This window comes from Lemur catta, chromosome 3 (genome assembly GCF_020740605.2).
Source record: "Lemur catta isolate mLemCat1 chromosome 3, mLemCat1.pri, whole genome shotgun sequence".
Lineage (NCBI taxonomy): Eukaryota > Metazoa > Chordata > Mammalia > Primates > Lemuridae > Lemur > Lemur catta.
The window spans coordinates 17,981,497-17,995,072 of NC_059130.1; the positions used below are offsets into that span (position 1 = coordinate 17,981,497).

Consider the following 13,576-nt stretch of genomic DNA (forward strand, 5'->3'; position numbering starts at 1 on the left):
ACTGCTTAGAAAAATAGATTCCTTTCAAAATATTACTGCTCATTGACAATGCACCTGGTCATCCAAAAGCTCTAATAGAGCTATACAATGAGATGAATGTTGCATTCATGCCTACTAATACAACATCCATTCTGCAGCCTGGGGATCAAGGAGTCATTTCAGCTTCCAAATCTTATTATTTAAGGAACACATTTTTGTAAGGCTATAGCTGCCATAGATAGTGATTCCTCTGATGTATCTGGGCAAAGTAAAATAAAAATTTTCTGGAAAGGATTCACCATTCTAGACGCCATTAAGAACATTTATGATTCATGGGAGAAGGTCATTAACAGGAGTTTGGAAGAAGTTGATTCCAGTTTTCATAGATGATTTTGAGGGGTTCAAGCCTTCAGTGAAGGAAGTAATTGCAGATGTGTTGGAAATAGCAAGAGACTAAAATTATAGGTGGAGCCTGAAGGTGTGACTGAATTGCTGCAATCTCATGATAAAACTTGACTGGATGAGGAGTTGCTTCTTATGAATGAGCAAAGAAAGTGGTTTCTTAAAATGGAAACTACTCCTGGTGAAGATGCTGTGAACATTGTTGAAATGACAACAAAGGACTTAGAATATTACATAAACTTAGTTGATAAAGCAGTGGCAGGGTTTGAGAGAATTGACTCCAATTCGGAAAGAAGTTCTACTCTGGGTAAAATGCTATCAACCAGCATCTCATACTGCAGAGAAATCTCTTGTGAAAGGAAAAGTTAATTGATGCAGGAAACTTCATTATTGTCTAATTTTTAAAAATTGCCAAAACCACCCCATCCTTCAGCATCCACCACCCTGATCCGTCAGCAGCCATCACCATTGAGGCAAGACCCTCCACCAGCAAAAAGATTACGACTTGCTCAAGGCTTAGATGATCATTAGCATTTTTTAGCAATAAAGTATTTTTAAATAAGAGTATGTACATTTTTTGAGACACAATTCTATTGCACATGATAGACTACAGAACTTAACTTTTATATGCACTGAGAAGCCAAAAAATTTGTGTAACTTACTGTATTTTGATATTTGCTTTATTGCAGTAGTCTGTAACAAAGCCTGCAATATCTCTGATGTATGCCTGTACAAACGATTTCTCTAGCTCTCCTTTTCCATTCTTGTGGCTATTCAAGAACTTTGCTGTAAAACTGGTATTTTTGAGTGTTGTGATGGGTTTGGAGGTGGGCACTCACTGCCCAGCCCCCAGCCCACCATGACCCCAGCGGAATGGCCATTATTCCAAGAGAGCGGTGAAGGATGCCTCCCTTCACAGGAAATCATTAAGCAAACCTCTCATCCCACTTCCCTCCCCAAATCTTGGAATGAACGTTTGAGTCCAAGGCCTCTTCTTGCTCTGAGTAGAGAAGGCAGAAGGCTCTGACCCAATGGCACACCTGGCAGGGCTTGCAAACAGGTCACTCCTGGATAAGCTGGCAGAAAAGTTTTTCATTCAGCTTGCATAATAATTGAAAAGTTAAGAAATTCCATCATCTTTACCACCCCAGATATCTGGCTTCTCTGGAAAAGACCAATGACTTGGTGACTGCACCGTGTTCCTGCATGGTGGGGACCCTTTGTAGGGGTGTGTCCTCACCAACTCAACCCTCAACTCCCTGTTCCCTGCCTGTCCCTGCAGGCTTGTGAGTTTGCAGCCCCTGGATCAGCCTGGCCCAATGCCTTAAAAATCTTACCATTTAAGGTGAGAAATGGCCCCACAAGTACTGAGGCCATGCTGTGCTTTTTCAGATGGGAGCAGCGGTCCAAAGAAGGGACTTGCCTGGTGTCACAGGTTGGTCAGACACAGAGCCTGGACCAGAGTCCAGATGTCTACTACCCAGCCTGGCATTCTTTCCTCTGTCCCAGCCTGTTTGTCTCTGATTGAACTGTAGGCTACTGTAGGCTGCTGTGACTTGTGTTTTTCCTGTTTGTTTGACCCAGGGCCTGGCATAGAAACTGGAACATGGGAATGAATGAGTGAATCAATGAATGGCCCACAAAAGGGCTCTGATTATCTCTCATTTCAATTAAGTTCAACCAACATTTCCTGGGTACTTGCCATGTGCCAGGTTCTGAGCTAGGCTTGGGGTGCATAGATGCCCAGGTCCCTTCTGGGGGGATCCAGGGTACTATCACAGCACACAAACTCCAGGAAAAGCTGTCCCACATCCAGAGGGATCTGAGAATGAGGTGAAAGCATCAGCCACTCTCTCTGGGGAACCAGCACCGCCTTCTGAGTCCCTTGCTGCAGTTATTTGCCTGGATCGGACGCCTCCTCCATGCACAGGGAAGAACAGTAGAGAATCCTCAAGTCCTGAGCCACCTATAACCCCCCAACCCTCCCCTCCACCCAGCTCCCTGCACGGAGACATTGGAGCCTTTTCCTGGCCAAAGGAGCTGTAGTTAGTCCTTCACCTAGACACTGCCAGGGACCAAGAAAACTGATTCTAAGTTAACTTCTAGACTAAAGGTCTCCAATGCGGTGACATGCACCCGAGGGGGCACAGGAGGAAAAAAATCGGGTCATTTTAATACTTATTTATTATCTTAAAATAAAAGCAATCAAAACTTTATAGGTAGAAAATAATAATGGCATTTTATTATTTGATTTAGTTCATTTATTCAACATTACTATGTCCAAAGTTCTAAGTATTTTTTACATATTCACTCATTTAATCCTCTCCAATGAAACAGATATGATTATTACCCTCATTTTTCAGGTGTGGAAACTGAGACACAGAGGATTAAATAAATCGCACAGGTCACACAACTAGTAAGGGGTGGAACTGGGCTACAGCCCAGCCAGTCTGGCTCTGCAATGTCACCTTTGCAGAACATGTATATAACTTGGGAAGAAATAAATATATACTGGAGGTACTAAGTCAATTTTTTTTTTTGCTGAATAATTTGGAGACTATTCTTCAGGCCCTTATCCCAGTGGGCTCACCAGGAAAGCCACCACAGATATATGTGTCCTTATTCTACCTATCTGGCCATCTCTAGACCCTTCACATCTATTCTCTGCTACATCTGCTCTGGATGCATTCTCTGCAACATGAGTCACCTAAAACAAAAGGTATTTCTAGAGCTTTGCTTTCCTTTGATCATACATCTTACTTGTTCTGGTAATAATTAGAATTTTAATGAGAAGGGGGTGTAGGGGGAATCCAGAGAGCACAGAGTGCATTTAAATGTTCAGCCTCACAAAAAAACTGAATTCGTAAATGAATAGAGAGGTGGGGGAAAGGGTGGGCCAGGAGAATCAGTTTTTCCTCAGCGTGGTTGCTATTTAGATTGCTTCTCCACGTGACCTCCAGCTGTTGTTCCCTTGGAGCTTCGATCAGGGAAGGCAGAGGGTAAGAATTGTTGGGAATCGGCGCCCAGCACTCAAGACTGGTTACAGAAAACCAGGAGACCCTTCCCATGCCTGTAGAATCTCCTTCCAGGACTAGGAAAGCCTGGGCTTTTGACATCTCATTGGCAGGCAATGAAAGGGGAATTAAGTCCCGAATACTGAGTGGATTCATCCTCATAGGGGATGCAAGGTGGTGAACAAGGCTGGCAAGAACAGAATCGGGCTGGTGGGAAGAGGTGAATGTAGAGGATTTAGCCCCTTTATTTATTTATTTATTTATTTTTTATTTTTATTTTTATTTTTTTTTGAGACAGAGTCTCGCTCTGTTGCCCGGGCAAGTGTCATGGTATCAGCCTAGCTCACAGCAACCTCAAACTCCTGGGCTCAAGCAATCCTCATGCCTCAGCCTCCCAAGCAGCTGTGACTACAGGCATGCACCACCACACCTAGCTCATTTTTTCTATTTTTTTTTTTTTTTTTTTTAGTGGAGATAGGGGCTCACTCTTGCTCAGGCTGGTCTCAAACTCCTTAGCTCAAGCTATCCTCCTGCCTCGGCCTCCTAGAGTGCTAGGATTATAGTCATGAGCCACCATGCCCAGCCCTTATCCTCTTTAAAATCACTGTATGTGGCCTTGAATTCAGGTAGTCCTGATCCCCTGGCTAAAGGTACATTGAGGTTAGGAAGGGATATAGGCTCCTGCAGTAGCCGAAGGGGTGTGCAAAGGCCCAGGTGACCTAAGACACGTGATTACTCTGGGCTGGCTGAGGCCAGCTCACTGGGACATGTTACCTCCTAGGAAATCATAAGGGCACAGCCTTCACAACCCCTTTCCCACTCACATCTTGTTTGAACCTTGACCCTGTGAGGCAGGTAGAACTTTGATGCGCAACTCTGCCACCTTTCTGAGCACTGATCCAGTGTTCTTCCTACGCACACCATGCGTTAGCTTCAGGACACGACAGGGGGAAGCCTCTAGTAAGGGAGAAAGTGCTTAGCACAACCCTCAGTATCTGCATTCTTCTTCCCTCTCTTCTTCCTTCTTTATTTCCCCTTCAGCCTAGAGAGAAAGAAACCTTGCTCTGGAGTCAGACTGGGCTCATGCAATGTCCAGCTCCACTGGTTTTAAACTGTGTGACTTTGGCAAACTATGTAACATTTCTCAGCCTCAGTTCCCTCCTCTATAAAATGGGAGTAATAATGGTACTACCTCATAAGGTCATTGTGAGGTTTAAAGGAGATCAAAAGTGTATCAAAAGTGCTGAGAATAGGGCCTAGAATGTAGTAAGAAATATAATAAATATTAGCTATTTTTATTAGCTATGCCCAGTCTAGTTTTGAATATCCCTTAGCTTCGAAATGTGTTTAATGGGCAGAATACCTGCAAGCCATGAACACTAATAAGTAGAGATAGATTTAACCTTACCATCATAAACCAAGAAACAATATTACTAGCAGAAATAATAACTACTTCATACATAAATCATATAACCCTCTTTATCTCTAGATATAATACACACTATATTAAAGATCAAACATCTCCAAGTTTTTCTATTAATATTTATTTGCTTGCTACTTTCCCAGTTGTTTTGTTGTTACTATCAGGTGGTGAATAGTAATGAATTCCAATAGTAAGAAGAGGATCATGGAAGAAAAATCAATTGAGAATATCCCATGCTCCTGCAAAGTTTTCTTGGAAATTGGAAAAAAGACGTCCATTACTCAATATTTGTTGTTAAACATCTTCATGCAGGTATCGGAGGAGCTCCAGTAGTCCATGGGCACCTGGTCTGGTAAACATGGCAGCCCCAATACTATCCAACAGCCTCTGGCAGAGAAGAGAACTGTGGAACCAGGTTTTGGAAACATACGCAGTGACATGGCTTTGTGCCGGGGAACACAGCTTCTAGGACTGGCTGGGAAAGTGGACTTTACCAGGTGCTCAGACACAGCGTGGGCAACTCGGGCTGGCACCAGTACCAGAATGACCACAGAGCACGTACCATCTACCCTGCTTTCTAACCGTGTGACCTTGAACAAGTTACCTAACTCCTCCAAATCTTGGTTTCCTCTTTTGTTTGGTGAGGATTCTGGTTACTCTACCTCGCAGAAAATCATTGTGAATATTGAATAAGCTAAGACTTTGAGCACAGTCCTTGGTACATGGTGAATGCCCCCCAAATGTAAGCTGCTAGTATTCTTCATGTTTTGGTTTTTGGAGGAAGATAACAGTTTACTGTGTACAAAACAAAGCTAGGTCTCCAAGGCAGGGAAGGGAGACAGCCGATGAGAGGGCAAAGCATCTGTGGGAACTCGGTCCCCTCTCCTCTCCTGGGAGGTTAAGAGCCCCTGAAGGCCATCAGGGCAGGACCTGCTTGTCCCCTTAAATGAGACTTAAATGGCCAAGGTAATGACCCATGCTCTCCCTTCTCTTCCAGAAGTGCTGGGTTATTAATTAGCAGCCCAGGGCTTTCTTATCTTACCACTGACACTTCTTTCTCCGCAGACAGCCCTGGTGCCCCCTCCCCTCGTCTCCACCCATGGTGTTAGGATTCATCAGCAGTTCTCATCGCTTGCTATTGTTCCCATTTTTCTAATGGGCTCCCACGTCAGGAAAATCCATTTTGTAACAGTAACAGGCATTCTCGCTAACAGATTGTAATTGGAAAGATAAACTAGGGAGATGAAGCAAAAAGAAAAGACTATTTTCCCTGCACACCCCAAAGCCAGAGAAGGCTGGCTCCAGGGCCGGGGGTTGCTGGTGGACCCTCAGAAACGTCCAGGGCTCAGGCTGTGGACAGCAGGAGCTGCCTCGGCTGAGGACACAGACACAGAGGGAGACATAGACAAAACACAGCCCAGAGACTGGAGAGCAAGTGACGCAGAGGCTCAAGAGCCTGGAAGGCAGCGTTTAGTCTGGGAAGGGATGAGATTCTGGGCAGAACCATTAATATTAATACTAATAATATCACTTGCTATTTATTTCTCCATGGTAAGCACTATGTCTTTTACATGATCTAATTTAACCTTTACAGGCTATCTAAGACATTGGGATTCACCTCTCAAAGATAAATAAACTAATGTAGAGATGTTAACTGAGTAAGTTGTTCCAGGGCACAGTGCATTAAGCGGAAGAGCTGAGATTTGAACATAGGACTTTGTGATGCCAAATGCTGGGCTCTTGAACCAGGCATTAAGGAGACCGAAGGCTGAGCTGTAGAGCCCCACGCTGGACAGAGAAGCTGGGGAGGCATTTCTTAGTTGTCCTCAGGAGAGGATGGGGGGCCTCTTGCACTCTTTGGCCTGACTGGGATTATGAGCAGCCTCCTCAAGACCCCCCTGCCCGCATCTCTGTCCTTCCCTAGAAATTAGACATTGTGAGCTGCCCACCAGCCACCAGGCAAACAACCAGTGGCCTCTGGAACAGTCCCATGCAGAGATGTGCTTGAGGAATACCTGAGCGTGTGAATGTGTGTCGGGAGAACAGGGCTATTGTGTACCGAGGCTCACAGATGAGGTCCATTAATAATAAGCCCTGCTGGGGCTTGTAAGTTTATTAGGAGAACCCGGTGTAATTAAAATTCAGGGTTGGGGGATGGGGAGCAGAGGGCCTTTGCTTCCTTTCCTTCTTTCAGAGATCCAGGCTGAGCTACCAATGGGGATAATTAGCAGAGTCCAAACAGAGTAGGAATTAATGCTCCTGAAAAAGCTGTGATGAGGAGAGACAATGCTGGGCTAATTAGGGCCGCGCCAAGCTTTATGATTGGGTGCCCGCTTCCACCATTATTAGGGGATTCAGAGATAAATCGGAGACTAATGTGGAGTGTTACAGCTAACAGAGCGTTGGCACTAATTTAGCAATTATTAATATTAGTATTTTGGCAGATGGCAACTGTACCTTTCTGCCTGATGGGTCAGGGCGTGTGGCCCCTCTGCATGTGGGATCAAGGCTGGAGTGATGGGGGAGGGGCAGAGGGAAAGCCAGAAATTCTCTTCCCTCTCTGCTCCCCTCCCTGTTTATATGTGCAATTAGTGAGAGGAGAGGTCTGGGTGGGTCCTCGGGGGGCAAGAAAAAGAGTTCAGCACCCTAAAAGAGAGAAGGGAGGGACGAGGTAGTGTCATCATTGTACTTCTCCCTTGTTTGCTTCTACTTTCAAAGGCCCCTCTGTTTTCAGTTCCTAAGTGTGGCCCAGTCCTTAGAGGCTTCTTTTCCTAAGCAAGGCTAGCAGGGTGCTACCTGGCTGAGTCAGGACTCGTTCTTACCATGCTTTCCCACACTGTAGACAACCCTACACAGACCCTAAAGAAACCCAGCTTGATCCAGATGCCTCAGTGCCAGTCCTAATTATTTGCTGCCACATGTTGTACCCCCAACTCTGTGGACAGGGAAGACAAAGTAAAGTTAGAACAATTAGAAGAGAATACACCTTTAGTACAGAGCTTGCAGAGATGGCGCATACTGAAACTGCCATCCCCACTCGAAGTTCCCACAGTCAGAGAGAACTTTTAGAACCATAAATCTAGAGAACTTCTAGAACTATAAATCTAAGGGCTCTACAACTCCTAGGTACTAGACCCTGCTTCTAGAATTCCAAATCTCAAAACACACTAGAGTCCTCTCCATGGGTTCCAAAGGATCATGCATGGCACCTTTCCTCAAAAAAGGCAACATCTGCAGAATTCCTTCCTTCCAGTGAGGAATAAGGGAGTGGCTGATTATTCAGTTATAGAAACAAGACTTTGTGTTTTAATGAAATGTTGTGCATTTCATTTGTCATCACAGGCAGGAAAAAAAATTCTGTGTTGCAAAAGGCCACTTCAAAGCCAGGTGGCTGAATCACAGAACATCTGCAGGGTCAGTAGCGGAGTGAACAAACACCACATATATCTCATGGCCACAGGTGAGCTGGAGAATAACCACTCCTGACTGCAGCCTGGGAGGGAGAGAGCGGCTCAGGATCTTTTTGTCAGGCCTGCATTTTCTGGAACACTTCTGGACCTCTGCTTACTACCTTGAGTCCAGAACCCATGTTAATCATACCTAATCCTCTGGAATTTGGCCTACGGAAAAAGTTCATTCAGCTCCACAAGGCAAATGACACAAGGAGAACTGCCTGTTAGTGTACACTTGGGGTGTATTAAGGAGGAAAGCAGACCCTGTGCCTTTAGAGTTTTTAAAGGCAAAGGGGAACTTGCTTGTAGTTGGGACAGTTTGTGCACAGGTGTTTCCAAGTCAGGGTCTGATTAACTGAGATTCCCATGCAATTCCTATCACAGACCCTGGCATACGAGAGACTCTCCATAAATGACAGTGCAGTCTGAATCTCAATTGCGGAATCTCAGGGTGTTACTAGAAATCTATAACAGGAGGAAGGGAGAGAAAACATAACATAGTAAAGGGAGCTGGGAATGCTCTAGCAGCCACTTGCATTTTTCATGAAACTGCAAATGAAAAGCATCAGCGTAACTGTGGCCGGAGAATCTGGACCCAGGTAGTAGCTCTGGGACGCAGGGAGCAGGCTGGAAGGTGGGACACCTAGGAGCCTTGTCCTGAGCTCCACAGCGTCTCCCCAGACCCCGTGGTCACCTAAATCCTCAAGATCTCAAAACCACTCTTTCTTTTTCTACGGTCAAGGGCCTCCCTCCTTCTGCCTCCCCTATCCCTGTTAGCCTCTCAGTGTGGCCCCTGGGCTTCCCGGGGCTTGTGACTCAGCAGCCAAAGTTAAAGTTTTCCAGGGCTGACAACTCAGACTCATCTTCAGAGGCAGCCTGCAGGGAAGGCATCCTGATTCATCTGAGCCTGCTGACTCTCACCCCTCAGGCCTCTCTCACTCTCAACCTGGCCATCTAGGCACCTGCCATTCCAGACTACAGTGCATCCCTCTGGAGCGAGAACTCCAGTGCCTCCTCCTATCAGGATGTGCTACACACATGCACCCCCACTGCCCCGCAACCCTCACCCCGACCCCCAGCATTTCTGCCCTGCACAGACAGGAGGGGCAGCTTCCATCCCAGGTGGAACTCGACAGGTGTGTTCTCACCATCTGGCTCTGAGGGGTCAGGACCTGCTTAAAGGCCCCACCGGAGATGGATCATTGGTGGAAAAGATAGAAAGGAGCTGGGGAGTAGGGAGAGGCAGGAAAAGACTCCCTGACTTGGGGCAAATTCTGTGTCTGATGGTGCGGGAGGCATGGCACCAGAGAACTGGAGTCTAATAATGCTTGCTGGGCCTGATCTGTTCTGAGAATCTCCAAGAGGGAGAATCAGCCTCCCCAATCTCCATCACTGTACCACCCTCTAAAAGTTCTTCTTTATGTCTAACCTTAGTCTCTTTTGCTGCAGTAGTCAACCCATTGATTAAACATTTCCAGAGCCAGGGAGAGAGCAGCGCCCCCTACGACCCTTACAGGGCTGAGGTGGGGGCTTCACTGACCCTGAGGCTGGATACAGCCCTCTCCTACACACAGCCGCCCTTGGCCCACCACCCCCTCCCCCAAACAGCTCTGGGGGAGCTCACCCATAATCTACCTCGATTGTGACCCTTAACCTCAAGTGAAAACAAGGCCCTGGAACCTGCGGCCGCTGGGGAGCTTGCCCCACCTGTACCTGCTCCCGGAATCCCTGCTCCTGTCCCTGGCTTCTTGTCCCTGGAGAAGCGTGTGGGGACCAAATTTCCGCCTCTCGCGCCCCCGCCTCCCTTTCCCGCGCCAGCGGTGCGGAAACACGGGGCAACTCCCGCGTATCCCTGGGCCCAGCACTACTGGGGTTGGGGGGACAAGGACGGGTGGAGTCTGCTGAGCCTCAAGGAACCCCGGCGCCTTGGTCCCTGCAGGATCTCCCCACCCCCATTCCGCATTTTCTCCAGGCCTCGAACTCCCCCAGCTGCTGCCCCAAGGAGAGGACGCGACCCGGTACTCCCGCCCCCCTAGGACCCACCAGACGTTGGGACAAAGAAGCCCCACTGCAGGCGGCAAGCGTGGCCGCAAGGCGCTGGTGCGGCAGGTAAATACCCGGTGGCTGGCCACCACGCTGCCGACCCTCCCGCAGCTCCCGCCGCCAGGGCGCGACACGCCATTCCCGCTGTCGCGACTCTCGGGAGGCGCCGCAGCTGCGCCGGGCGCGGGCTCGGGACTCACCCACTCTGGCGAGCTCGACTCGGCTCGGGCTCCCGCCTCGGCCCGGCGGCCGCCGGGGCTGCGTCCGACGCAGAGTCCGCGCGGCCAGGGCGAGGCGCCCTCTCGGCAAAGTCGGCGGGAGGCACCGGCTCAGTAGCGCGCCGGGCGCGAGTCCGGGTCCGAGAGAGACCGAGGCGAGTTATAGGGGCGCGGGAGGTGGGTGGGGGGAGGACGCAGCGACACCCTCCCCCACCCCGCCCCCTGTTCCCCGCCCCCCAGCGGAGGCGCAGAAAGCCACTCGCAGCCCGAGAGACACCCGGACACAAAGACCTCGTGCCAGCTGCAGACCCAAGTTTCTTCCAGAGAGACCCGGGGAGCTCGGCCCGCTTTCACCGAGAGAACAGACCAGCGGACAGACAGACCGACTGATGGACCCTGGGACCTAGACACTCCCTAGGGGACCGGCTTTCTTCCTTGGCCGATGTCCCTCGTCTCCCGCTTTATCCACGGACCCCTCTTCTGGCAGATCGCCCGCAGGGCGAGCCAGAGACGCGAGGGAAACTGATGCTCGGAGGGTGCCGCGCCGGGGAGCCAGGCTTTCCGCTGGGGCCCCCCGCAGCAGTCACACGGGAGGGGACGGGGGGTTCTTTCCATCCCCTGTCCCCTTCGGATCCCTCCTTGCTCTGTGGGCGGTGGGCCAGGAGGCTGGCTGAGGCTGGCACCCCATCCAGAATCCCGATCCGGAGTTCTCTCTGTAGGTTCCGGGGCTCCCGGGACCGGTGCTTTGGGTAGGGGGCCCCGCTAGGACAAGAATCCAGGAAGGGACGGGGCCCTGGGTCTCCCGTTACCTGCTTCGGCCGCGCTCGGACTCCGCTCTGGGGGCTGCTGCTCGAAGCTCCGACAAGTCTCCACGTCCAGCCCGAGAGGGGGCGGCCGGCCCCGGCACAGCGAGGCAAGGACCGCGAGCGCCGCCTGGCACCGAGGCCCCCCGTCCCCCCACACCCCGCTCATGCCCCAGACACCCCGGCCTGCGGAGCAGCCGCTCGAACCCGCACCGCGGCGGGGCTGGGGCGGGGCAAGGCGGCCCCGAGAAGACCCTCCCCGCAGCGGCCCCCTGCGGCTCCGCTCTGCTTTTAATCACTTCCCCGCAGGGTCCCCGCCCCTCACGTGGCATCCCGCGGCAGCTGGCAAGTCTGGCGCCTCACGGCCGCCCCCTTAGACTCAGGGACCAGCCTGGGTCCGGGCGGGTTCGAGGCGGCAGAGCCCGGCTGTCCCGGATCTTGCAGGGTGCAAGGCCGGGTTCCTGCTCTGCGTGCACTGCCTGGTGTGTGTGACCTTGGGCCTCTCTGAGCCTCAGTTTTCCTCTCGGTAAAAGAGGTATAATGATTTCGAGAGCTTCACGGGTTCCCTGGGGATATAAAGGTAGCGTTTGTGAAAACATTGGGTAAACTGCCACATGCCACACGAGTGGCAGCGAAATAGATAACCCCGCAGCAGAAAGAGGGATGCCTAGGCTGGGGGTGGGAGGACCTTCGCCGAGATCCCAGATGGGAGAAGTTAGTCACACTTGCCCTAAGTCCCACCTTCGGAGGTAGAAGACCCCAAGACAGCGGGGCGATGCGAACTGCAAGAAGACTTTCTGAGCCCTGCAATCCTGCGGTCCGCGGTCCCGCACGTTGCTATGGCGACGGGAGGCAGCGGCCGTCTCTCTCCATGGCAACGGGAGGGGAAAGTTTCTGGCGAATAGGAATGGGGGGACATTTCAAGAGGGCTCTCAGTTGCCGCCGACCCACCTCCCCGCTTCGGTGCGGTACCAGCAGACATAATGTATCTTTCTATTAAGCACAGAAAGGGCCAGAAAGGCAGAAAACTAAACCGGAGGATTGAGGCTAGACTTAAAGTAGGGCTCCCCTCAGAAAGTGTGGAGGCCCAGGAGCAGATTGGATGAGGGGTGTCGAGATGCCTCACTCGGGCCTGGAAACTATGGGCTATCCTCTGGAAGGCCAGGGAACCTGGGCCCTGCAGGGACCCAGGAATCTTCTGTCTTTCACCTGTCGGTGGTGGGGCCCCTTCTGGGGGGGCTCACTCGAGCTGCAGACTCGGCTCCCTTGGCTTTCCTGGCCCTGGGAAGGAGATTTTAGCTGGAGCCTCCGGAACCCGCGGGACTGGTGTCTGCCCGGGTGGTTGGTGGGGGAGGAGGGTCTTTCCTCCTAATTAACACGTTAATTAGAAGTGGCTCGGGCAGTGACTCACTTTCCGGAGGGGGGAGATTCGGAGCCCCAGCTCCAGGCGGTCTCTACTGCGTGCCATCTGCTCCAGCCGCACCAGCCGGCCCCTGGACCGGAGATCTCCGGGCAGCCAGCGCCCTGGGCACCAAGGGCCAAGCCGAGGCCTGCTAGCCGGGCGGGTTTTCCGCCCCAGACACAAGCCTTGGCTCTGTCCACGGTGCTGAAGGCCCCGTTGGTGCTACAATCCAGTGGGCCCAAGGTGGGAGGTGGGGGGAGGGGACAATTGAGGCAGGTTCGCAGCTTCCACCCTGACCCATGGCGCCTGCAATTGGAGCAAGCTAGGAACTCAGGCGGGAGGGACCGAGCAGGCATGATCCCAGCAACACTATACAATCCAGGCTGCCTTCCTGCGGTAGGTGTTCGGTTGCTGTTCCAAGAACAGGTGAGGCTCCGGCGTCCCCATTCGCCCTCCTGGTGCTTCTGAAAACCCACCTGAGGAGCCCAGAGGCCCCATCACCTCCTCCACTACCGATGCAGACCTCAGCACCCGGGAGAGACAGGAGCTTGGAGGCCCCCGACTAGATGCTCATTAGCAGTTTCCAAAGCCGCGGGTTTGTGTTTATGTAAAATACAAATGGAGGACTGCTCTCTGCCCGTGTTTATGGCAACTCTGTCACTCCGCGGCGATTTCTCCCTCCCCTTCTCAAGTTCCTGGGGAAATTCGCAGAACAAAGCGCCTTGTTTTGCCTTTGCAGAGAGTGAAAAAACACAAGACTGTTCCAAGGGCCCAGCCTGTGATGCAGGGAAATCAATATTTTGCTTACATCGAGTGGGGGAATTTGCATCTAAACTGAAG

General features: G+C 51.0%; 1 protein-coding gene across 2 annotated transcripts in view; it reads right to left on the reverse strand.

Annotated features, from left to right (window-relative positions):
* SYT6 (synaptotagmin 6) overlaps positions 1–11,503 on the reverse strand; it is a 61,325-nt gene extending 49,822 nt beyond the window's left edge. For both annotated transcript variants that reach the window (XM_045546871.1, XM_045546872.1), the window contains exon 1: positions 11,341–11,503. In XM_045546871.1, the coding sequence (XP_045402827.1) occupies positions 11,341–11,503 (163 nt within the window). The remainder of the gene's footprint in view (positions 1–11,340) is intronic.
* Between the last annotated feature and the right edge of the window lie 2,073 nt (positions 11,504–13,576).